The following is a 25,739-nucleotide window of genomic DNA, read 5'->3' as shown; positions in this document are numbered from 1 at the left end:
ATTCTCGTCTGCAATTCATGGGTTTGCCATTCGAATCGACGAGCATCCACTTTTCCCCCCTTCTAAAAATCCCACTTTGTTCAATGGAATATACTTGAAGATGTAGTATAACCAAGTCAAACTGTTCTAGATTGGTTTGAGTTGTTAGGTTTCTATTGAAGCGTGGATCTATTTACTCTATGCATGACACCACGTTCTTAGGTCAATGGAGATTGGAATTATCTATCCGAGATTAAGATTCAGCCTCCTAAGCCATATAGAATGCAACACCATATGGAACACATCGAACCTTTTCGCCGGCTGGTTCAGCACGAAGTGTCTCCTCACAGCCTTCAAGCCCTGCCTCAACCTCCTGTACTCATCCTCCGGCACCGCCTTCAGTATCTCCTTCAGCCTCGGAATCCCCGACACCTCGACCTTGACCGAAAAGGCATCCCAGTCCAGCACGTCGCTGAACGGCAAGATGTAGTGCTCCGAGATGATGACCGGCACGCACTCAGCGTAGATGGCCTCGACGATCCTAGGGCTTGCCACTTCATGTCCGCTGGGGCACAGGCAGAACTTGGATTGGAGCATGAGGGTGTAGTAGTCCAAGTGCTTGGGGAGGTACCCGTAGACGTGGACTTCGGGGTCGCCCTTGTCCTTCCAGTGGCGGAGGAGGAGAGGCCGGATCGGGCCGTGGAGGCCGCCTGCGAAGAACGCCAGGAGCGGGCGAGGGACGTTCAGCGGCTGCGGGGAGAGGAGTTTAGGGGAGATGTTGCCGTCCAGGAGGTGGATTTCGGGTAAGCTCACGTCCTTCTGAGGGTTGAAGCCTTCCGAGGCGTTGGCGTTGCACAAGGCACGGATCGAGTTGTTGTAGAGATGGCGATCGCCAAGGGATGCATGAGGGCCCTGCAATTGGAACGGTTTCGTCGTATTGAGAATCCAAATATCAATCAAGGTCTCATCCAAGATGAATTACTAATATTGTTTGTAAACGATTATTTGCCCAAATAAAGATTGATATGAACAATTTATTGATATGTTCATCACTTCCATGTGATTCTTCTTGAGATGTAAAGGGTTTCGATTCTACAACATGCTCTGATGATATCTTGTTATGAATTCCTAGACCTCAAAGGTAGTGATCAAAGAATCTCAATTTTGTAATCATCTTGCAAAATCTTAAGCCCCGAAATCTGCTGAGCAAAATGTCTTCAGTTATGAATTTAATGCGGCTACCAATTAATTACACATAACTATGGGACAAAATCAATTCGAAAGATTTGAATTATTAATAGTACGAGCTTCATTGTGGAGCTCATATGATCAACGGTTCAGATGGGCTTGGTTTACACCGTAATATTTTTATTTTATTCTATAAGCAGTTTTTTGTCCATGATATTTTTGTTTCATAACATCGACACTAGAAAGTAGACAGGCAGTCAAGAAATTGAATGACTTTTGTTTATAACCTTATTAAATTTTGGCCACAGAAAGACAATACCCGAAGTTTTTAATGTTCTTACGTAAGCCCTACTTGGAAAGGTACAAGCCACTCATTTAACAGCTTTTTTTTTTTTTGGTCGAACATTAACAGCTTTAATCATATCAGATCGAGATTTTATACTCCTACAACTGCAAAGGGTGGACTATAAAAGTTACTTGCATTGAAAGGCTTCAAACGATAAGCTATCATCACGTTTAATTATCTATACCTTTAAAGACCAGGCTAAAATCTAGCTAGGACAAAAAGATATATACATTGGTTATTTAATGCCAGAACTCATGATGTGACGTAGAAGCAAAGAAGCATGATCAAAGCCCTAAATTGCCAACTAAAAAGAAGGCACAAAATTTTCATGAAACAATACGAGGTAGGAGCGCTATAGAGAGCGACGACGACTCACCCAATCATGACAGGCCACCATGAAGTGGTCAGCCCCACGAGTTCGGTTCCAAAACGGGTACTTCGCCGACACCGCCCTCACGTAGTCGGCGACGAACCGCCGGAGAGGGGTCAAGTCGTATGTGGGAGGTTTGTACAGGTACCTCACCATCCAGGTCACGCTGAACGGCATGAAGTAGGCATGGGCGTGCCTCGCGTCCCGCGTCCTGAACCTGGCCGATGATGACCCATGCTCCATCTCGTGGATGAACCGGCCTTCCATGGTGTAGATGTCCTTGCACGGCCCGTCGTGGACGATGGGTTGCTCCCCTTCCGAGTACACGTAGACCTTGAACCGTCTCTCCATCTCCATGTAACTCCTGCATATATTTATGGGAATTAGCTTTATTAAGGAACTACTTAAATGGACAAGTCATCATTCTGGTTCTTATTGGACCAAGCATTATCAGGGGCCTACTGTGGCTTCGTGGGTACTACATGTGGACGTCCCTCATCATAATTTGGAGTTGAGGAACTGGGAAAATCATGATGTATCCTCCATATCGTCGGGATTAAGATAAAGATATTGCAATGGTACCAGTTAGCACGTACATGATTAGCGTAATCGGCACTAGACCATAATGATATAATCAAGAATCGACACAGACTTGGGGTATAAGTCAAACATAAAATAAAAAAATAAAAAAAACTTGAAGCAAAATCACAAGTTACATGGTATAGAGGCCGTATCCTTTTTTAGCTTATTCGTTTTTTGGCCAAAGGTATTGTATCTTTGTTAAAAAGCTGTACTATAATTGCAATGCCGTGTAACTACCGTTTTAGCTATGCGACGAACATATTTTCAATGCCCTGTATAATCAATCCGTGATTTTGTAATTTTTAAGAACTATATAATTTAATTTTCCACTATAAGGTAAATTAACTATTTTTGTAACTTATGTATTTCAAATTAGAGCAGTGAAAAAGGTAAATAAAATAAAAGTTTTGACAAGGACAAACTCCATGAAAGTATCTTAAATAGACTTTGCAAGAGCTTTCTAAATACCTCGACTTTTCATCTTCTTCTACTTTTAGGCATTCTACACTATAACTTGATGAAACCATAAGCAGTGATTTCTGTATATCTTTAGAGATTAGTTTAACTAAAAGTTTTAATACCTCATATAGCAAAAAAATTAAAGAAAAGAAAACGACCCAAACCCCAACTTCACAAAACAAAATGTTTAGTGATATCTTCTTAGCATCTCTATACCATTAGTATTATTTAGAGTAATGCTGCCTGGCCTTAAATGCACAAGGTCTCTTAAGCTATAACGAGAGAGGGCAGAGAGTGTCATGACCGGAAAAAGCAATGTGGTCCACGAGTCTACTGCGAAAAAAATTTCTAGCAGCCCAACTAGACAGTCTGCTGAACATGAGTGCTTTTTTCACCATCTTGAAGATTAGTGGGTGGAAGTGGACGAGGGACCATTCACTAACACTAAGCACATCGCATCCACAATTTCATTGGAGTTCGCAGAAGTTGCTCCACCCACTTAATTTCAGGGTCGAGTGCCACTTCCCCGAGCCAATTACTTATTACCAATGAGCACACTGCTTCCTTTTTTTTCCACAGCCTTTTGAGTGCAGGAAGGCGACACGTGTGCGTGCCATGAAGAAGGTGAGCGCATGCGCGGCTTGAACAACAAGGTTTTTCTTTCTACATGATCAGGGACATGATAGGTGAAGCAGGGGGGGTCTTTAACTTGAAGTAATACTCGGTGTTATCACTACACAAGGATGGGATGCCAATGCTGTCGATTCAATACCGGTTTACCGAATGACGCGATGAAACCGTGAATTTTCGGTCGACGAGCGGATTATCTTCGAGCGCCCTCGGACAAAAGTATGGGTCGAAATCAATTCCTTAAACTTGTTTTAGTATCTCTAGGTTCCAGCATTGCCCCATTGTAAACGTGGTTTTGAGTATTTTAAAAGGTGTGTTTCCATAGGTTGGAGTAACGAATTGACATGTCGTGTTTACTTTGGACTAAGCTAACTGTCATCACCCAATGATGCATGCAGAATCACTAGAAGAGCTAATACCAAGGTGACGTGAAAGTGGAGAGACCAATGTTATAGCATGTTCGTGGAATCAACAAAGTTAATTGCAGAACCAAAGTCGAACTAGGTGATGCATGAAGCAATTCAGAGACGGAAAACAACATGAATCCGAGGAACTTACTGGAGAAACGCGCGGCGATTGCGGTACACGGCCTTTGCGGTGTCATAGCCGCTGCGGTTGGAAGGACGATCGCCGAGCTTCGAGGCTTTCCGAATCGCCGCACGCGCTCGCGCCAATCCTAGCTCCAATTTTCGTTCTTCGCTAGCTTTCTCGGTCTTTCTCTGAGGATCGGATCGGATCGAAGGACTGTTGTTAAAATTGAGAAGCGCTCGAACTAAATCTAAATACGTAGCATCAATCAAACTAAACACGAAAGCGCGAAAACAAATGCACTCAGTATGAAGATTTTCGTTCGGCGATCGAACAGGTCGGAACAGAGAAACATCTAACGAAGGGAGCGAGAGAAGGCAAAAACGAGCAATCGAGCCGCGAAGCATGCGATCGACACACAAAAAAGGAGATGCAGAGACGATCTCTTCGAAGGAGCAACGTGCTCCTATGAAGATCCTGGTTCGACGATCACGCAGGTCAGAACAGTGAAGCTTCCATTGAAGGAGCCGCGAAAGAGAGAACTAGCAGCGGTCATGCGCATCGCTACACTCAGCTACTGAAACTCACGATCGCCGCCGCCGTCGTGCTTCCGCGCGGGCTCGGCCGAACTCCGGCGGCGGACGCGAAGCTCGCGGCTCGAACCGGATCGCTCGACGACGAGCTCGTCGCCGCCTGCTCCCGCACCACCGACCGGCGAACCGCCGGCGGGCCGGACTTCGGCTCCCAGGGATCAGGAACGAACCTGGCCAGCTCGCCGAAATCGAACGACGACGACGACGACAGCAGGACCAGGGCGGCGACGGCCGCCAGGCACGCCGAGCAGAGAGCAGCCTGCGCGGCGATTCTCCGGCGAGCCTCCATCTCCGAGCTTCCGACTCCGATCGAGCTTCGTTTCCAGGCGGACGAACGACGGAGCTTTTTCGCTCCGGTGGGGGTGGGAGAGCTCGGGGGTGTGGTGTTCTCGGGAAAGCGAGGGAAAGCGGTTACGGGAGGGCTTTTTGAGGGGGGGAAATGGAGGGGGCGGGCGGGGAGGGGGGAGGAGAATTTACGAAAATGCCACGCGCGACGGGAAGAAGACGGTGCGACGCCGTAACTGACATCGTGGAGGGCGTGATGTGATGTGATGTGATGTGAAGCCCTATACATATACACACGCCCGAGCGAAAACCAAACATTTAGTTTCTAAATTTCGACTCAACGCAATAAATTTATAATTTATTTGATGTGATTTTAAATTTTAATTTAATGTATAAATTTTAATTTATGTAATATAGTATATGAACTTTTGGTACATATTTAATTTAATCTCTGAATTGCATGAAACTTATTGATATCTAAATTTTGGCGATCCAGTCAGTCGCTCGTTGCATATAAAATTAGGAATCGATTCCGGTTCCTAGACAAAAAATTAGTTAAATTACATATAGATCAGGAGCATTTGAATTAGTATTTAGGCTCACATAATTGTATTTGCATTGGATCGGCGGCAGATGGAATCAAGTGAATGATTCTGAGCTTAACTGAACTAAACCTGCCGTGGCCGAAATCATGTGTATCAAGTTAGGAAAATTTGATGACAATTTAAAGCAATAAAGCTTGATATTATCAAGATTTTAGTCACATAGCAAATAAGAATGAAATAATCGGTATAATTCTCATGATATTTGTGAGATCAACTATTTGAGGGAATAAATAACCGAGAGCAAGATTTAGTCGATAAAGGGAATATTTGATTGAAAAGAAGGAGGAAAGAAAATATTCGTGAGTCCATGAATTTGCCAGTGGAAAAAATCGTGAGTGGAAGCATAGCGAGAGGGGGGCCACACGTACTGAAAGACGCGGCCACGAAAGAGATACAACCACTTGACTTAGTTCTCATAGCGAAGTCAGAATTTCTAGCACCGAGCCAGCAAGCAGCCATTGATTGTCGACGCACTTATCGGATTAGGGTTAATTTAAAAAAAAAGCGCTAACTTTAGATCGAGGGATAATTCTGGCCCGAATATTTTTTTGTTCCATAAAAAAAGCACAAACTTTAGGTCGAGGGACAATTCTGGCCCGAACTTTTTTTTGTCCCATAAAAAAAGCACAAACTTTAGGTCGAGGGACAATTCTGGCCCGAACTTTTTTTTGTCTCGTAAAAAAGCACTAACTTTCATTTAAATCCCAAATTTGGCCCCCATTGACTTTCTGTATGAAATTACCCTTATTTAAGAAAAAAAAGTTATGGTGGGGAGCTTGGCGAATCTCTTCCATGGCGTCTGTCGACGGGCGATGGTCTACAGCTTCAGATTACGACAAAACGACGAAGTTTGGCCAGAAAGATTCAATCTAGAGATATTTTTTACTTGCTGGTGAAGTGGAGGAGACGAACAGTTTCACCGTTATTCTTCAAGCTGTGGTTCAGAGAATAAGACAATGAATAATGCTTTAAATCCAGTCAGCAAATCACATGGATTTATTGCTAAGGTAGAATAGTCAAGTTGGAAAATCAATGGTTTTAAGTCAATAAGGGCCAGATTTGGGATTTAAGTGAAAGTTTGTGCTTTTTTACGAGACAAAAAAAAAATTCAGGCCAGAATTGTCCCTCGACCTAAAGTTGGTGCTTTTTTACGGGACAAAAAAAAGTTTGGGCCATAATTGTCCCTTGACCTAAAGTTGGTGCTTTTTTACGGGACAAAAAAAAGTTGGGGCCAAAATTGTCCCTCGACCTAAAGTTGGTGCTTTTTTTTGGAATTAACCCTATCATCCGATATCAGCGTCCTGTCAGTGACGCGCTTCGAGTACCCTAGGTCACGCCCAACTCGCAGCATTGACATCAAGCGCCTCGCGCCCCAGGCGATCGACACCGACGACCAGCCGCGGAGCCCCCCGCGACGTCCTCACACAAGCCGAACCTCCCCGGTTTGCATCGTGAGGCCCAACCTACGGATCCTGCTGTTGTTGCACTTACGTCACCGAGAAATCACCGGGCGTTGTCCTCGGCCTCGCCCGGAGTCCCTTGCCGCCATCATAGCTATCGCATCTCACTATGGTCGTCTCAAGTGTTCCTACTTTGCAGATTGATCCGCGACGGTCCATACGAGCCCGACGTTCACCACGAGATCTCATACTAGCGAGCCATCTTCAGCAGATCCCAATCGCTGCTCGGCGAGATTGAGATTTCCGGGTGATTTTCATCGGAATCCAGCAACACCCGACAAATCCCGTGCATATTCAGTACAATATGGGCCAAAGCTTCGTCACTTGATTCTTTGACTATGTTTTTGGTCCAGGAACATCGAAATCCATCCTGCCGCGCCAACCTTTTCCAACGATGGCTTGCTGAGCCTCATCGTGGGCGCTCCTCAATGAGCCATCTCGTCGTCGCCCGCCACCATCCCCCGGTTCAAACTTGAAAAGTAAATATTCGAATTAGGTAAAAATCTCATCTAATTTACTTTTCGAGTATATTGTTTCTTTATTTGAAATATTGCAATCTTGTGCGAATCTTTCAATAATATTATCGTATCTATTAAATTCCCGAATAGCCTCTAAATTAGGAATTATTTCTTAATTTCACAACGTGCATATGATCGACAGTCCGATTTCATGCCCGAAATATGATTCGCGATTGTGCGAAAAATCGTCAATCCGATCTCCCGTCCGAGATATGATTCGCGATTGTGCGGAAGATTGGCCAATCCGATCCTCATGCTCGAGATATGATTCGTCAATCTATTGTTTCTAAATTTAAATGGATATGGATAATATTTCTTGTGATTGGGTGTCATGTTCATTGCTATTTTTTTCCGTCTTTTGTTTGAATTGAATTGATTGTTTTTCCATAAAAAAAATACAAAAAGATTAGGTAAAATTTGAGTAGATAATAGATTGCATGTTTAGGATAAATTTTGATTGTTTTCTTAGAATACATTAGATTCTTTTCTTAGATTTTATTATTACATGTTTAAATTAGGTTAATTATTTATTCCGAATTTAAACTAAAAAATATAAAAAAATACCACGTGCATGTCATATTAGAGTAGTTGCATATAAATTAATTCTTGTCATTAGAAATCTCACGTCTAGGTTCATTTGCATGCCACATTAGAGATAGTGCATTTAATTGTTGTTAGAATTAGGACATTTGAATAAATCGTATGTCGCATGTCATACTAGACATAGAATGCATTGCATAAAGTTTAGTTTTTGTTAAATCAGAGAAAACCCTAAAAAAGATTTGAGTGAAATTGCATGTTAATTAAAAATCATATTAGGATTGTCAATATGATTTTATAACTAACATTGCAGATGCTTTCACTGCTTTGAGGTAAGTCCCTATCTTATAATTTATTTATTGCTTTGCATTATTGAGTATTTTATTATTGGTTGCGCACCGCATAATCACATCGCATGTTAGTGGATATGTTTAAAATCAATCCAAGCTGTCTGCAAATATTTTTTTGAAATAAAAGAGAAAAGGTATCGAAAGGGCATTAGAGTAATCTAATGTAACCAAGTCTCCGAATCCATAATCTCTGGTTCGTAGGAGTAAAGTAATTTTCCCGATACTTTACTTGGGTTTCTAATCGACCTACCAAAAACTAGATTAGTGGCAACTCCTGATTGAAATAATTTGCATGTTAAGAACTTAAACCCTAAGTTGCGAATTAGTAGGGCTTGGGAGGGCCCGAGTTAAGTTTAGACTTAATAATCCATTAGCCGAACCCCTAGGTGGTGCACCGCGGGAGGTTAGGTCGCGACAGAACTATTCAATGTTGTCCTTAAACTTGAATTAATGGAATGACTTACATTAAGCATTTTCATGCTGTATAGGGAATAAATTGAACATGTGTCAAAAATCCAGTTACCACATTAAACAAATTAAGAGTTCAGGGACGATATTGTACATTGGACTAAAGTTCAGGGACTACATTGAACAAATTAAAAGTTCATGGACCACATTACGCATTCTATTAAAGTTCATGGACCACATTAAATATTCGATTAAAGTTCAAGGACCAGCTGTTTCATTTTCCCTGTATATAATGTCTCCCAAAAGAGGATTTGCTGCTCAATGTTATAAAAACGTAAATTAATTAGATACAACCTTTTTTTGTGACTACTATTATTTTTCACTATATTCGAAAATTTACTTACCGTGCCCTGAAAAGTACTTTTTAATTTTTCGCGGTTGGTATTACGTAATTTACACGATTAATTTCACGGCGCGAAACGGCAATCATGCGTGTCGACGATGTACCAGGAGGATTAGGGAATAAGCTCAGCTAAAAAGGGGTTAATGATGAGATTAAGTGCTTTTATCAACAAAGCATACTTCTAAGCTAAGGCTACATCGTTTCGATCCACAGCTCATCCTGGCGGTATGTTCACAGCTCACTTGTGGATGCGGATTGTTTCCTTTCATGACTCCCCCTACAAAAAAAAAAACACGAGATAAATGTATTGAAAATTCTAAAACTTATTGCGAAAATGCAATTAAATCCTAAAACTTATCTTGAAAGTGTGATTGAATCCTAAAATTTTCAAAAAGTGCGATCAAGTCATTTCATTAACTCTGTCAAACTTGACAAATAAAAAATGTTACACGTTTTAGAACTTGAATGCAGGGAAAATGCCATAAATGATTCTTGAACTTTGATCCAATATGCAATGTGGTCCCTAAATTTTTAATCTGTTCAATGCGATCCTTGAAGTTTTGATACATGTTCAAACTAGTCCCCAGACTATATGAAGATGTTCAATGTGGTTCTTCAACTTTTAATTCGTTTAATATGGTCCTTGAAATTTTAGTATATGTTTAGACTAGTCCTTGGATTATATGAAAATGTTCAATATTATCATTCCATTAATTTAAGTTCAGGGACAACATTGAACATTTTTATATAGTTCATGGACTAGTTTGAACATGTACCAAATGTTCAGGGACCACATTGCACATTAAGCTAAAGTTCACGGACCGTATTAATTAAATTAAAAGTTCAAGGATTACATTACACATTGGGCCAAAATTCAGGGACTATCTTTGTCATTATCGCTTGATTATTGCACCAACTTGATAAGTTTGAGGACTTGATTGCACTTTTTAAAAGTTTTAGGGCGTAATTGTACTTTCGTGACAAGTTTTAGAACTTAATTACAATTTTTAAAGTTTTGACACTCAATTGTACTTTGGTGACAAGTTTGAGGACTTTTAATGCGCTTATCCCTAAAAACAATCTCGCTTTTCATCCGTAGAAATAAAACAAGAAAACTCAATCGAAGTCCATGATTTTATGTCTGATTGCTTTAGATTTTCCGTAAAATTCGGTAACAGACGATCACAATCCTCGTGGAAAAGACGATCGAGAGTCGAGAAAGGAATGGGACGCTCGATTTTGGGTTCGTGAAATCGATTTGGAGAAGTCGTGGCAAACTGAGATGATTGGACTAAATTGAAGGAAAGTGTCGTAAATGTAAACTGCAATAAAAGCTGTAAAGATGTCCGATACGTACCTAGTTAGTGTTGGAGTTGGCGAATACTTCGGGGACCCTTTTTTCTCACACCGGGTACGCCCACGTGAGCTTAGGGAAATTGAAGTGTTGTCCGACGACATGTGACCCATGCGTGCGGAATGCGGGGGTTCGGGCGGCGCCCCGACACGATGCCAATTGCCGGTCGTGGCTGGCGGAAGGGGTTCGAGCGCGCCCTGACAGGGGTTCCATTGCCGTCCTGTCAGGCGGATTGCCGCCACGCCGCCGGTGGAGAGGGCGTGGGGCTTCGGGCGGCGCCCGAAACCTCAACGGGTTTGGGCTGCCCCGTATAGTGCGAGATTAAGAGATTTCATATAGGTTTAGGTTTTGGGCCCGTTTGGGGCATATATATATTTTGCTCGTTTTTCTGATCATTAAAAACGAGTTGAGTGGCTGTAAACCGAAAAACATAGTGAAATCTCTTTGCAGGACGTAACCCTAATCGAGGGTGAACCTGGGTAAATTCGTGTATCGTCTATTTTCTCTGTTTTCTGCGTGATCGTTCTGTTTCGGTTCTCGATACGTCCCTTCAGTTAGAGGTACAAGTGTTGATACCCACATACCTAGAAGTCTATGGAACCATAAATCGGTTTAATCGAGACCTTTGGCTTGTATGGCGGCCCTGACCAGAGGAGTCAGCGCGCAATTGATGCGATTCGAATGGATGATCTTTAGGTCCGAGTCAGAAATCCCTGGCGCCTCGACCGGATTTTCCCTCTTTAACTTCACAACTGCTCATATACACAATACACATTGAAATTCAATACAATAACAACTACTGCTCCCGCCTTTGCACCAATCTTCACGTTCCACTTTGACGTTGCTGAACTTATGACCATGATGACTTATGCACTGACTATCAATAAACACTTACTATAAAATTCATTATTGGCAACATATTATATATTTTAATAAAAAAATATCCGACTTATATAAACAAAATCGGCCAAATTTATAATTAATATGTATTTATATGTTGCGCACACCTTCACGGTCTAGTTGCTTTGCTACATAGTGCCATCTTTTTCTTTCCACCCCCAAACTTTTACAATTTGTACATATAGTACTATATAGTTTATACAATTCAACCACGGGTCCAGACTATAAGCCTTGGCCAAAAGAATTCACAACGGCAGCTTCAAATTCAACCTCCTGAGCCACACGGAGTGCATCACCATGTGCATCAAGTCGTACGGCTCGGCCGGCCGGTTCACCACGAAGTGCCGCTGCACCTCCATGACCCGCCTCTGCTTCTCCCGGTACTCCTCCTCGGGGATGCTCTTGAGGATCCTCTTGATGTCGGGGATCCTCGCAACCGGGATGTGGACCGAGAACTTGGTCCAGTCGAGGACGTCGCTGAACGGGAGCACGTATCCGTCGGAGATGATCACGGGGATGCACCCGGCGTAGATGGACTCCACCACTCTGGGGCTCGCGACCTCGTACCCGCTGGGGCACAGGCAGAACTTGCTCCGGCCCATGAGTTCGGTGTAGTTGAGCGACTTGGGGAGGTACCCGTGTACCCGGACCTCGTCGTCCTTGTCCTTCCAATGACGGAGCAGCTTCTTTCTCACGTGGCCGTGGACGCCGCCGGCGAAGAAGGCCAGGACTGAGCGGTCGTCCGGGGGCAGGGCGGGACGGGGCGAGAGCAGTTTTCCGCGTGGAAGGTAGATTTCTGGCAGCGAGACGTCTCTAGATGGTCGGAAACCTTCACTGCTGTTGGCATTGCATAGGACCCTGATGAAGTGCTTGAAGAGCTGGGGATGGCCATTGGATACTTCCGGGGCCTAAACACAGAAAGAAAATGCTTATTTTTTTCACTTTTGGAGCGGTCCCATCAAATCTCACACGACGAACAGTATAAGCTATATAGACTCGGCCCCTAGTACAATAAAAAATCAACTTAAGACCTAATTACTGTTTAATCTTGGTGATTTCTACACTAAATTATGAAAGAGAATATGCTATTTCTCAATTACCCAATCATGGCAAGAGATCATGAAATGGTCTGCCCCGCCGGTCCGGTTCCAATGGGGGTGCCTCCGGGAGACGAGGCCGATGTAGTCCTCCACGACGTTTTGGAGGCGGTCCCGGGCGTACGTGGTGTACGGGCGGTACACGAACTCGACGATGTTGACGACGCTGACCGGGACGAAGAAGGCCAGGGCCTCGTCGGGGCCACGGGCCGAGAACGGGCTCCGGCTGCTCTCGAGCTCGTCGATGAAATGGCCCTCGATCGAGTAGATGTCGTTCATCGGGCCCTTGTGGAACAAGGGCGGGTCTCCTTCCTTGTAGGCCCACACCTTGAATCGCTTCTCCATCTCCTTGTGGCTCCTGCATGGATGATACGAACAAGGTGAGACAATCTACCACTCAATATCAATCAACATAATTATCCAAAAAGTTCTAATCTTATCGTACGGAGATCAATTCAATCATAAATCTTTGATTTAGAACAAATAGCAAATGCCTATATAAAAACTTACGAGCGTTATAAGAGCGAGAGCTCCCGCCCTTGCCTTAAATGACGGGTTAATTTCAAACGATCATAACTTTTGATCCAAAGAAGTTATGACATGAACAGCATAACAAATCAAAATCCTTGATTTCCGATCTTTCAAAATAATCCTTGATTTCCGATCTTTCAAAGATAATTCTTGATTTCCAGGCCTTCAAGATTTCGGATGTGATTTGTAGATTTTAGAACGCGTTTTGAAAATTTTCTCCTTTATCAATATTGCCTTCAAAGATTTCGAACGTGATTTGCAGATTTCAGAATGCGTTTTGAAGACTTTTCCTTCTATTAATATTGTTTTTCTTAATTTTATTATTTGATTTTAAATATTTAGTTGTTTCCCAAAAGGCGACCTCCCTATAAATAGGCGCCTAAGATATTGTAAATAATACTTCGATATTGAGAATAAACGTTATCTTTTGGAATCATATTCCAAATCCATCTTCCTCTGCGTCAACCTTTCAAATGTGCCAAATTTAGTCCTAAATTTTTCTTTGTATCAATTTAGTCATAAACCTTTTTGAAAATTTGCCAATTTAGTCCTAAACCTATTATTTGGATATTTTGGCCGGAAGGACAACATTGACAAATTGTCAAAAGGTCTAAGACTAAATTGGCAAATTATCAAAATGTTTATGACTAAATTGGCAAATCGTCAAAATGTTTAAAACTAAATTGGCACAATTAAAAGATTTATGACCAAATTGGCCTCCGTACAATAAGTTTAGGAATTTTGGAACAATTTTTCCCAATATGATAACAACCTATCAAGAAGCTATAGGGAGATTGGGAGAGATTGAGATTTGTACGGACAATGTTGGTTTGAAAATGATTTGTGTTTAGAATTTGATGAAATTAACTTGATAATCTTGTAACTTTTTAAAATTTAACTGATTAAGGATATCATAGTTAGATAATAAGTTAGATTATATGACCTGTAATCTACTAAATTAATCAAATATAGTCCCAAATCCTATTTGATTTCTTACGTGGGTTACCAATCAATCTAACTACGTGAAACTGGATCATGACGGATTAGGGTTTCACAGTGGTCGAGTACCCGATTAATTCTATTTATAAACAATTCCCGTAATCGTCAAAAGCAGATTTGAACAAAAATTAAGCATATAAAGTTTTCAAAGATTACAGTATTCAACAATGTTTTCATTTCAGATCTTGTAAAAAAGAGTTTCTAGCAATGCCAAGAGAAAATCCTCTTTGCAACTTGTAGGTTATACAAGTATATGATGACAATATTATATTCACTTACGAATATGAATATATACATCCATATATTACAATACCCCATTGAAAAAGAGGACGATACATGTTAGTGCATAAAATTATTCAAAAAAAAAAAAATAAAGTGAGAAAAGTTTGATTTTGATTAAATTAGTGAATGCGTAGAAATTTTTTGTGAGATGAGAAATATAAATCTAGATCAGAATATACATATAGAAGATTTATGAATTAAGAAGATATCTGCATTGAGTATTAAACTATCATCTGTTGCTGACTTAGTAACATATCTTTATTGTTCATCTTAGAGCATCAATTAATTTAGTTGGAATTTCACGATATAAGTTTGAAAATAAAAGATACTTCAAGTTTTTATTTGCGCCGAAAAGATGCTTTGAGTTCTTTTGGTGAGATACAAGATCCGGCCTAAAAATTGTGTTTTCTTTCCATTGTTGGCGTATAAGTTCAAATCTATGTTATTATGGACCCTCTTCAAAATTGTGCAATAAAAAGATCAGGGCAAAAGACTGATTAAACTCTTATCGCTATACAATGAGGCATCACAACATATCCAATTCCGATCATGACTTCTACCAATCACACTATACCAAGATCTCATTTAAATTCCCATCGTATCTTTTCAATCTTATTCAAAACGAATTATTAGTTGGCACCTAAGATGGAAACAATCATAAAAATTATTAAGCGTAGGCAGGCATTTGGTATGCAATGAAAGTCTTCATTAGGCTGGAGGTAGCTATTGAAACATTTGTAACCCTAGTTTATATGATAGGAAAATTTAAAAAAAAAAAAGGACCCATTAAAGATAACTATCTCGAGTGTACTTCTACTTTTGATTTTTAGACTTTTTTATAAGATTATGCAATATTAATGCTTTAATTTTATTTAATACGAAATACTTGAAATCTCTCAAAATTTTAAAAAATATTTCCTATCTTGGATATCATTTGACCCCTCACCAGAAAAAGGTCAAGAAGAAAGAGAGAGGGAGAGTCAACGGAGAGATCTTAACTGATGGAAGGCGCGAGGATTTCTGTAGATGGGTCCGCTGGGAGCAAATCTGCCCTCCTTGTGATGCGAAGTGCTGTTGTTGACGGCAGTCGTCTTTCCACGGCACGCTCTTCTTATCGCTGCCCTCGCTCTTGCTAAGCTCTCCTCCCTCCTATCAGCAACAACGTGAGCTCTCTTTTGCTGCACAGTAACACAACAGAAGAAGAAGAAAAGATTATTTAAATAACAAGGGAAAGAGTCTGAGATTTTCCTAGCAAAGTTGGTAAATTTTCCCCATTTTTGTGGTGATTTATCGTGGTTACGATGATGAGGAGAACTGTCAACTTGCGAAGAGAATTGCCACCCACGAATCACAGTCCTTAGATGGAACTATGGAAATTCTCATGTTTCGTAAGAAAGTCGATCGAGTACACCGAAATAATCATCTGATAAGTGAGTTGCACAACCAAAAAAGTACCTCTTTTTTTTCTTTTTCTGGTGCTAAATCGTTAAGAAAAGTGGACGGAACTCACTCTGATTCTAGCAGCGCTAGTGCTGGTGCTGCTACAGGTGACGAAGTTTCTCCTGCTTGCGCTTGAGGAGAAGAGAAGGGCCTGTTCTTTCTCGCGTTGGGAAACATTAGCTCCGTGGCTAGAGGAGGAAGAAGGAGAAGAAGACGATAGCGGTGCAGGGAAGATGTGAAAATGGTGATTCAAGGCGGACAAGAAGATGATGAAGAGGAGCGAAGGGTATAGTATGAGTGCGCCGCTGCAAGCGGAACCCGCCATTCCCTCGCGAGCGAAAACCCAGAAGGCGAAAGCGAAATACGGAACAGTTCAAGAGGGTTTAAGGAATGCAATGCGAGGTCTTCGCAGAACTTTCCGGCGCTGATGGCAACGTTGGCATTGCCAGTGCACCCAGAGAAAGGGGAAAGAAAGGGAGAGAACACAGAAGATATGGTCTGCAGCTGCTGGGACTACTGGCGATGTTATCATGAAGAGGCGATGAATCTCAGCTGATATCGCTGCGGATATGGAAGCAGTTTTCATATGATTACGTCGTTGCCAGGCATCTCTCTCTCTCTCTCTCTCTCTCTCTCTCTCTCTCTCTCTCTCTCTCTGCTCTGGTTATCTATCTGTTCAAATGGGTTTGAAAGTAGTAGACAGATAGATAGCTATCATTCGAACTTAGCTCGAAGTTACAGTGAATCGAAGATGACGGCGTGAGGACGACGGAACTTAGAGATAATGTGGCCCCGAGTTCCTGAAGTTTACCAATAAGAAAAGCGTATTTCGTAAAATTACTTTAATTTTCCTTATAGTGCAACAGTCGACCTTGTCTTTGCACTCTATGTGAGAAATTTTAAAATGTTTCTCATAATTTTTTTTATTTTCAACTGATGATCGTTTTCGAAAAACATTTTTTTGAAAATATTGCATTTTTCGCGAAACAAACGAAGCCTAATACTCTATATGATTTTGACTATGCAAAAGTTAAAAAGGCTTTGGCAGCTGATATGATATGCTAAGTAAGGTATTTTTAATGTTCCTTCATAATTGAATAAAGAAGAAATTATCTTTTACAAAGTATTATGTTTGGTACTTTAAAAATCTACGTTACATCAAGAAATTCCATTGGAATACCAGCCAATCAACATGTTTCTCAAGTTTTTAACCAAATCTTAAATAGATTTTCCCAAATCACCGCGAATGATTTGCCATCGTACCTTCAAAGACATGTCCAGAATGACACGGTTTATGTGAAAAATGCATCGAGTTGTCTCGGAAAGAAAAATATATATAAAAAAGGCTCGTTTTATAAAATGATATAATAGACAGAGCCAATCATGTTGTAACCCTAGTGTTCTTAACATGTGCTTCTCTACTATAATTCATCGTCTCAAAAGGCTAGTTGGATACTTCCAAGGGCCTCAGTATTGACGTTTGTATAACCGGGAATGCATGTCTGTATTCGTACATGGCTACTTTGTATTTTACAAGCCAATTTGGTTATAGATACAAGTGATGCACAAGCTAAGTATAACTTTACGTTCTCATCACTCCTAATTTGGCTAATGTTCCCTTAATGCTGTCGACATCAGATCCTTCAGCTTCGATAACGTTGGGACTGTCGAACGGAACCACGTGCTCGAGAGGATAACTCCTGTTAGCATGCAACTTGCGAGATTCGCTGCCTAGTCCTTTGAGTATCACGGTTTTATGGACTCCGCCGATCAGTCCCTCGTAGTCCGTGTCGCCGGTTTCTCCGACAAACACGACGAACTTCGACAGATCCACGCCCCACCGGACGAACAGATACCTGCAAAGGACTTAGTCAGTACTTTACAGGACGATGTATTCTGATTTAGGTGCAGATTAGATGTACTCGGGGAATTATGAGAACCGAACACCGAACAAATCAAGTGGTCGATAAACTTGTGGATCAAACATTGTTAGGCTTCGTGAACTTTCACATTAGCAGCCTGTTAAATTGATTCATTGCAGATCGAACAGAAGTTAAACTGAAGTGCCCGATAAATCTGATGACTATTGCAGGTAGGTACAGCCTATCATGGGCAATTTCCAGTTGGTTTTCCTACAAGCCGTTCAACCATGGTAGTGTTCAAACTCCAGCATATTCTTGAATGTCTGCAATATTATTTCCTGGATGAACAACTTCTATCCCTAGACCTATATATATGTTCCTCTAAAGGTTTAATAGCAGCAACGACGACCTATATCTTGCTGGGCTTTGGTTGAAATTACAGAAGTTTTTCACAAAACTGAAGAGAGTTAAGCCCGAACTGTCTGATTACTGGAATGTATTGCAGGTCAAAACATCAGAAGTAATACAAGGAGTAAAAGTTCAGCACAATTGATATATTATGACTAAATGGTTTATCCCAAAAGAACGGAAAAAAAACCCAAATCATATGCAAATCGAGATACAAGGAAGTTGCATCAAATGGATGGATTCTAACATCAAACAATCATTAATAACTGTAGAACTTCTGCATAAATACCTTAGAGCTTGAACTCGAGATGCCAAAACAGGGATAACGTTGAGTTTCCTGCCATTCTGACAATACACAACATGGCAACGAAGAGCCTGAATTCTCATCAGTTTTCTGAGTTCCTTAACTGGGGGAATCTGTAGCAAGAGAAAGAAAAGGTGTCAAAATACTTCTGGACAGGTTCCTATTTGCCTCAGTACTATTCTGAAGAGAACTGCTATTGAAGTTACAGAAGACATGATGGCGTCCAAAGGTTTTGGTGGCTAGGATATATGTTCTGTTTGGAAGCATGCACAGAGAAGGAAGAGAAAGAGGAGCAGGGGATTTTACCAGATCATGATCTTCCACTTTAAATGAAAAGCAATATAAACTTGATCCTGATTCATCTTCTGCAATAATGTTTTCTCCATCCTTCTTGTCATTAATGGAGGCAGCCCAACGAACCAACGTCTTCCTCAGACCTTCCCCACCCCAACGATATTCGATATGTGAACGGTAATCAAGGTCGACAACAAAGGGAAGCCCTGAAGGACCATTGTCAGAGCTTGATGATGGATAGAGCAAGTCACTACCACTACTGCAAATAAACGCATCAAAATCTGTCAAGCTCAATCCTCCTGATGTTAAGAGCGAGTGCACCTCTAATATGGTCAAGGCAGTTGATAGTATAAAGCCAGCCGCATTTTCCTTCCTTGTTGCCTCCATAATCTTCTTAATGATGTCAATATAATCTGCAGTAGCATTACAATCCACAGCGATGACATATATCGATTTTCTCCTCCTAAATGTAGAAAAATCACCAGCACCAATATCCTCATTAGCTTTCTCAGCTGAAGCGCCTTTTGCGGTTCCTCTTGATACACCCCTTGCTAATGTCAAAACAGTGTTCTCCATATTACTCTTTGCATCATCAACATTTTCTTCAAGGATGGTGGCATTCCCTTCGCTTTTCTCTCCATCCAATGAAAACTTCAAATTCAGAGATATGTCCTGTATATCCCTCAAGGAATCTGCTGGCGAATCTGATTCTGAATCTGAGTTGCTATAATTGCTCTGCCACTGTGGGCCCCTCGGTTTGCAACTAATTATGCGAGATAAGTATGTCTTACAATGCTCTGGCCACGAGAAAAGATGAATGTTCTTAAGTCCGTTCTCCCTACATCTTGACCACAGCTGCTGATCTGAAACTAGTTTAAGAAGAGCATTGGCTATGGCATGCTGATCATGGGGATCAACAAGTAGTCCGTTGTCCAGAACCTGTAACAAGGTCATAATTAGCTACTTCATAGCTGAACTATGCAAAACTTTAGTTAACGCTCAAGAATGTCTCTTGAGGTATAAAGCTCCAGCTAGAACACACCCGAAGAATATCAACAGGACCACCATTTTTTGTGGCAACAACAGGTAAACCATGAGCAGCTGCCTGGGTGGCAAGAGATGACATGAGGATTTCATTAGTTAACCGCAAGAAGCATTGGAATTGCTAGAAATCACAAAGATTGTGTATAGTAGGCTGACAGTAGAACCTCAATCAAAGTGAGGCCAAATGGTTCGATGAAAGCCGGGTTGATGAAGACCCCCTATAAGGAAGATTGGCAGTGTAAGTTTGTTCAGTTAAAAATGGAACTTCTCACCGAAAAGGACTGCAAACTTGATTTTAGCAACTGTATCATTGTGAAGCCTGGAGAGTACGAGAGGCTACGGTAGAAAAGGAAAACAAAATCGATGACTCTGACATTGGAAAACCATCCCATTTCAAGCTCATGTTCTTTTCAGCATCATTTCCACAGCCTCTGAAGGCAAAAACTAGACAAAATACCTTTGTTTGTGCAGCTAAACGGTAAATGTCAGGAACATCAGATTGCTTATGGTGCTTTGGATACGCTACTTGGCCATATAGATTATATTTGTCAATTAGCTTAAGAATGGAGAGAAGAACAGCTGCATTTGTGGTAGACATTTCATCAAGGTTGTCACGGTTCCCCATAATTAGAGTCTGCAATACAGAAAGAGCAATAGACATCCAAATTGGAACAGGTTAATGAAGTAATGCAAACTATATTTACAGAAGGGAAAGCATTTATGATAGAGATAAAAAAGAAGAGGAAGGATACAAGGTTAGCAAGCTCTCTTAGTTGGTGACATTCTCCATATGCTTTGACTAAAGTGGTGATGTTCTTTTTGGGGTCTGGCCTGGCGAGAGCAAGTATCATGGGTTTGCGAGGATTCGAAAAGAATCTCATTATCTGCATGTAACAACCAAGGCGCATAGTATAATTGGTATATCGGAAAAATGACACAATAATATGCTTGCTCAAGCTATAGCACTTATCAGGAAGAACTATAACCTCAGACCAAATGGACGGGTCTGACAAAGAATGTTTCCCTTCATTTCTTTCCACTTCCCCATTCATATCACCATCATGGGGAACAATATTACGAAATTCCATTCCAGGAGGAATTACCTGCTCAGAGATAACATAGGCATGAAACTATCCTAAATGTACTAAAAAACAAATGAATCTTGGAATACACCTTGAATTAGGAACTATCAACTCACTCACCAGTAATCGCGGCATGTATCTTCCATGACAGCTGACACCCCTTTTAATCCTTGCTCTCAGTTTTCGCTCTAATACTGGATCAAAGCCATCATACAAGCGCCATTGCTCTTCTATCTCCTGCCTTGTGCTAGTAATGATGATTTCTGAAGTGTCAAGACAAAGCTCCTCGGCTTCAATCCGGCGCATTATTTTGTATGCTGCATTTATTTCCTCCCCCAGTCTTCCTTGCTTCAAAAGTTGTTCAAGCTTGTCACGCCCAAGCGAGTGACCGGTGAAAAGCATGGGTACATTTAGAGCTCCAGAAAGAAGAGCAGCAGCATCGCCTGCATCTGCGTAATGCCCATGAATGGCTGCAGGCCAAACTGGTCGGTCGCCACCAATTTGTTCACCTAGAACTTTGGACATCTGTGTAATATGATGTAGTGCACCGTCAACAAATTCAGGAATGTGAGGCCAGAGAAGCTCTTTTGGTACATATTTGTCTCTAGGGCCAAAAGGTATTCGGATGATATATGCACCACTGCTTTCACCAATTTCCTGAAGTGGAAATTCAGAGTTTCTTGGACTCAGCATCTCCGTCGGTTCCCCATAACTCCAGTCGACATCGGGAGCTGATATTTGTCTTGTCAGCAGATCAACCCGATAAACTCCAGGCATTGTGCCCAGTGCCCTCGCAAGCTCCACCACATATTTAACCTGATCCAAACAACACAATCAGTTAAACCAGACAACTGATTGGAAATGGGTTTGTCATGCCAGAACACGAATGTAAAAGCTCACCTGTCCACCGGTATCAGAATCACGGCCAAGCTCCAGGTTTTCTCCACGTACCAAGCCATGAAGGCTGCATCGAAGTTGCAGTCAAAAGCACTTAATACCACAAATAAGATATGCTTCGGTTCACAAATGTATCTTGTGCAGCATAGAACTAAAAACAGAAGAATTTGTGTTTAGGAAGATTCTGAAAATATAGTTGAAAATGATGCGAAGATGGAGTTGACCGATACCTTATTAGGATAAGGTAAAGCTTGTAGTCCTTCTGTCTACTAGCCCATTTGTCCATGATATCAACAGAGCCTATTCTAAGCATATTCTCTCCACCGTGAGAAGAGATTTCATTGGCCGGATCCCCTTTTTCTCCTTCTGATGATAGCTCTTCAGACATGTCAGCAGTTGCCTCTCTACGACCTCTTTCGTGTTCAAGATGCCGTTTAGCAATGCGATGAGCTTCCTCTCCCTCGAGCTAACATTCAAAGAGGATGACAGACGGAAGGGGAAAATGATCCACAGAAACGAATATGAAATTCACGAGGAAAATCCACATATTACATAGGAAAAGTTGGGTCTTAGGCAAGAATCAATCAAATTATGCACCAAAGTAGGTCTAAAGACACCGCCAAATACGAAATGATCGACAAGGAGAAGGCCACAAATCTCAAACCATATTTGATGGAAAGAGGACTCAAAGATTGGTGAACAAAGATTTTAGGATGAGTTTAGCTCAAATCACAAGCTCGACTGCATCCAAACAAAAGATGATGCAATTTCACCATTGGTCTCTTAGCATTTGGGAAAGGCTATCACATTGTTTTTCTCCCTTAATCAACTCAATTTGCAAACTCGAATAGGTCAATATAAGCTAATCCCAACAGTGACCCATGAACGAAAAGATCAAGCTCCATAGGGCGTACTTGATTTCATCTTTTCCTGTTCATAGTTCTGCTTTAACCCCTCATTTCCATCTAAGGAGCAAACTAACCACTGATTTTCCAAATGATGAACTCTGCCATCAGTCACACATAGCCCAATACAGTGCAACAAACGCACAAGATTAACCAGAAACAGAGCATTTCCCATTCCGATAAAAGAAGGAAATACCCGCTTTTTCTTGCGCGCGAGATTCCAGATCCTCCAGCACATGTTCTCCAGCCTCGTGTTCCTCTCCTGTGGGCTTCGAGTCGCCGCAGCCTAGCGGAACAAAAGGAGAAGCGAATGACCAAGCCAAGTGAAGCCACGGCCAAAAAAGAAAGAAACCATCAGGATCAGAATACAGAGAGACGCAGAGAGAGACTGACCCGGAGCCAAGAGCGGTGGAGGTCGGTCTCGTCGAAGCCGGTGATGACCTGCTCGACGAAGTAGCGGGTGGGGCTGAAGCGCCCCCTCTCCCTCAGCAGCAGCGACGACGACGGGTCGCCAAGCCCCGGGCCGACGTCGAGGATCGCCTCCAAGTAGCTGTTCACCCACTCGTTTCCCGCCATTTTCACACCCCCACGCGCACACACACAAACAGAGACAGAGACAGAGACAGAGAGTTCTCTCAGCCGATGATCATGTGCTCATGCTTATGCATGTGTCAACACTTGCATATGTAGAGGATGACGGGTGAGGAAGGGTCGAGCTATAAGGTGGTGCTGGCAATGGCGGCTTCAACTGTACGTAAAGAGAGAGAGAGACTGCTGTCGGTTTCGATGCAGAGTCAGCAGCGTTGTTGTTCTCCGGAATGTCCGATTTCTTTGGAAGGAGGAGGAGGAGGAGGTAGACGGTTGTTCTGATCTCAATGCCCGTCTCTTGCACGAGGAGGCTGTCGTATTATTGAAGGTGGTGTATGTGGCAAATCAATCAATGAATAAAGTAATTCCTAAATTTAAGAGCCGTGCGAGACATTATGCAAGTAACATGATTGGTCAATCACCTGACTCATTCACAAAAAGTCTCAAATTATATTCACGGAGGCACAAAGATCAAATACCCCAAAATAATTTTGTGTCATAAAAACCCTTGAACTGAGGGTGAGCAGTTCCAGGTTATATACATTCAACTTCTGTACGAGTTTCACTTGCAACTTGAAACCTACCCATGAAAAAGGTTCCTTATTTTTCAGAATCTGAAACCTGCTCTACATACCTTGGAGCCATAAGTTCCAGGATCAGTTCCAAGGTCTACCCAGATTTCACATGTATTATTAATTAAAAAATTGCGGTGAATCATCATATTTAATTACTACAACTTACTGTTATGATTCACTGACAACAACTTATATTTAAATACATGAAAAAATATGAAACTTTAACAAATCATAAAATGAAAACTCAGACTAGTGGTTCCAGATTATACACTCATCATCTAACGCTATGGAACACTGTAGGATTGTGCGAAAATATAGACCAAGAAAAATACAAAAAACTTGTTTCAGATTCCAGGTTTCACCTACTTAGAACTTGGAACCTACCCTCGAAACAGGTTTCCGAATTTTTGGAACCTTAAACCTATCATGCATATATTGAAACCTAGAACCTGGAACCTAGAGGTTCCCACCGATTAGGTTCTTAGGTTCCGGGAATCTGGAACCATGCTCACCCCTATATCACACATGTATAAATTTGGATTTTTTTGTGATATAAAAAAAATTTGGAGTATTTGTGTCACAGTGGGCAAGTTTAACGTTTTTGGTGACATAAAAAAAAGTTTGGAGTATAAGTGTCGCAATAGATATGATTTGGGGTTTTTTGTGATACTTGCCCTGAAAAAAATTCCCTCTTGCACAGTCCACGCTAAAAGAGTTTAGAAAAACTCTAGGGATTGGCCCGCTTTTCAAACAATCAGCTTGTTCGTCCTCTCATTCGAAACTTATAACCGACTCATTATGCATATTGTTGTGCATTCTTGTGTAATTAAATAATCTCACGCACTCATTGATTAATATTAATATATTATATCTAAAACGAAAATCGAAGTGTTTATTCTTTACATTTGAATAGTAGAGCCTTAATTGAAACCCATGATCGGGAGGCTTGCGCGGGTCGATAAAATTTAGGAGTTCAACTATTCAAAAAACAGGACTCAATCAACGACACTACCTATTGTCACTGGGCACGTGGCTTAGTAGTAAGGAAATTGGGTTGGGTTGGATGGATACGTTTTATTTCAGGTGTGGAATTTGACTCCCACGCTCTATAAAGAGGTAGAATAAAAGTGAATGAGAGAAAGGAAAGTTTGATTCGAACAGACAAAAAAAAAAAAAAAAAGCTACCCATTTGTTATGCATCTCTCTCACCCATCCCTCTTCATTGTGTCCTTATTTAAGTTGTAACTCCTTTACATCTATAAAGTATCAATAACACCATCATTTTGGTTGATCTATTTATTTAAATTTCTCCAGATTTCTTAATTTAAGTTAACGTTATATCCCTTGTAATTCTAATGATACATTTAATATGAGGTAGTTTTTATGCTTAAATATACACTACATCATCTTTTATTATAAATTTCTCCAACAATCTACGCTTAAGATATATGGGTGATTGGTTTCAGGGTGGATCGATTCCCACGCTGAAATCGGGAACCAAACTTGATAGGGTCGATTCCCTGTTCGTGGAATCAGGAACCAACCTTGTCCACCCTAAAACTAGGGGTTTTATTTTTTTTAATGGTTTAGGCTATAAATACCGTCTTTAAATTTTTTTATGATATATGCTATAAGAATACATATCGGTTCGGTTGATACGGTTCCTCCCTAGGAACCGACAACTGAACCGGTAATTCTTGAGAGAATCACCCAAAATCGTCGGTCCGATCTGGTCCCCGGATCGGATTGGACAGATACACACCTCTATTAAGGTCTAGTCCCACGGCATAAAGATGAAAAGACAGGAATCCACCATTCATTGCACCAACACATCTTCTTTATCAAAGAATATAACTAAGAATAGTTCACTTAATAAGAATGTCCAAATGGAACCTAACCACCTTTGCCTTTGAAGAACATAAATCACCATTGT

The 25,739-nt window shown here is 41.3% G+C and overlaps 3 protein-coding genes across 3 annotated transcripts; all 3 read right to left on the bottom strand.

The window, feature by feature from the left end:
• Window positions 1–60: 60 nt before the first annotated feature.
• Window positions 61–4,618, bottom strand: LOC115686160 (probable glycosyltransferase At5g25310). Its single transcript, XM_030611366.2, has 3 exons — window positions 4,113–4,618; window positions 1,890–2,247; window positions 61–891 (listed from the first exon to the last, which is right to left on the bottom strand). The coding sequence occupies exons 1-3, from the start codon at window positions 4,487–4,489 to the stop codon at window positions 223–225; spliced, it is 1,404 nt and encodes a 467-aa protein (XP_030467226.2). The 5' UTR covers window positions 4,490–4,618; the 3' UTR covers window positions 61–222.
• Window positions 4,619–11,743: 7,125 nt separating this feature from the next.
• LOC115686256 (probable glycosyltransferase At5g11130) lies at window positions 11,744–12,953 on the bottom strand. Its single transcript, XM_030611482.2, has 2 exons — window positions 12,599–12,953; window positions 11,744–12,406 (listed from the first exon to the last, which is right to left on the bottom strand). The coding sequence occupies exons 1-2, from the start codon at window positions 12,938–12,940 to the stop codon at window positions 11,744–11,746; spliced, it is 1,005 nt and encodes a 334-aa protein (XP_030467342.1). The 5' UTR covers window positions 12,941–12,953.
• Window positions 12,954–17,300: 4,347 nt separating this feature from the next.
• LOC115686240 (probable sucrose-phosphate synthase 1) lies at window positions 17,301–23,575 on the bottom strand. Its single transcript, XM_030611464.2, has 13 exons — window positions 23,037–23,575; window positions 22,840–22,929; window positions 21,969–22,204; window positions 21,742–21,805; window positions 20,962–21,657; window positions 20,746–20,862; window positions 20,512–20,643; window positions 20,217–20,393; window positions 19,924–19,977; window positions 19,758–19,820; window positions 18,728–19,654; window positions 18,407–18,534; window positions 17,301–17,703 (listed from the first exon to the last, which is right to left on the bottom strand). The coding sequence occupies exons 1-13, from the start codon at window positions 23,217–23,219 to the stop codon at window positions 17,430–17,432; spliced, it is 3,141 nt and encodes a 1,046-aa protein (XP_030467324.1). The 5' UTR covers window positions 23,220–23,575; the 3' UTR covers window positions 17,301–17,429.
• Window positions 23,576–25,739: the final 2,164 nt, after the last annotated feature.

The sequence above is a fragment of the Syzygium oleosum genome, unplaced genomic scaffold, assembly GCF_021117445.2.
Source record: "Syzygium oleosum isolate NSW1041296 unplaced genomic scaffold, Sole_v2.1 Sole_v2.16, whole genome shotgun sequence".
NCBI classification, from domain to species: domain Eukaryota; kingdom Viridiplantae; phylum Streptophyta; class Magnoliopsida; order Myrtales; family Myrtaceae; genus Syzygium; species Syzygium oleosum.
The sequence above is the reverse complement of the archived record's forward strand: the minus strand, read 5'-3'. Positions and strand labels throughout refer to the sequence as shown.